The sequence below is a fragment of the Pygoscelis adeliae genome, unplaced genomic scaffold (assembly GCF_000699105.1).
Source record: "Pygoscelis adeliae isolate BGI_AS28 unplaced genomic scaffold, ASM69910v1 Scaffold458, whole genome shotgun sequence".
In the NCBI taxonomy this organism is placed as follows: domain Eukaryota; kingdom Metazoa; phylum Chordata; class Aves; order Sphenisciformes; family Spheniscidae; genus Pygoscelis; species Pygoscelis adeliae.
The window spans coordinates 829,872-830,397 of NW_008825352.1; the positions used below are offsets into that span (position 1 = coordinate 829,872).

Consider the following 526-nt stretch of genomic DNA (forward strand, 5'->3'; position numbering starts at 1 on the left):
CGGGGAGCCCACAAATGGGGCTGAAGCCCGGGCTCATCCCCCGGGGCTGTCCCTGCTGCCACCGGTCCTCCTCCGTGCCAAAGCACACAAGCATTTTTTGCTTGCTTCTAAAACCAGGCAGGGAAACTGAGGCATGTGGCGCCAGCATCCTTTCCGGACAGTCTCGCTGCTTTTGGCCGGAGTGGGTTGGATCAGGGGGGAGCATGCACGTCGGAGGGGTTAAACCTCCCCTGTGGGGCCAGGGTGCTGAGGCAGATGCCCCTTGTCCCCTCTCTCCTGACCCAGGACTTCTTGGACTCCGTCTCATGCCTTTGGGGGAGGGAAACAGGGCTTTTGCGGGGCATTTAATGGGCCACCAGCATCACTGGGGTGTGCCGGGCTCGGCTTCTTCAGGACAAGCCCTCGGTGCTGCCTGTGACGGATGCCCAGGGTACGGGCATCTCCTGCCCCTTCCCGCCCTCACTCTCCGCTCCCTCCCCGCAGGGACAGCACCAAACCGAGCGCCGGCTTCAAGAGGACGACGGCC

At 63.7% G+C, this 526-nt stretch overlaps 1 protein-coding gene across 1 annotated transcript in view; it reads left to right on the forward strand.

Annotated features, from left to right (window-relative positions):
• Positions 1–523, forward strand: part of VAC14 (Vac14 homolog (S. cerevisiae)) — a gene marked incomplete at its 3' end in the record, with an annotated part of 63,661 nt that extends 63,138 nt beyond the window's left edge. Inside the window, exon 18 of the mRNA XM_009330384.1 lies at positions 484–523. Coding sequence (XP_009328659.1) covers positions 484–523 — 40 coding nt within the window. The remainder of the gene's footprint in view (positions 1–483) is intronic.
• Positions 524–526: the final 3 nt, after the last annotated feature.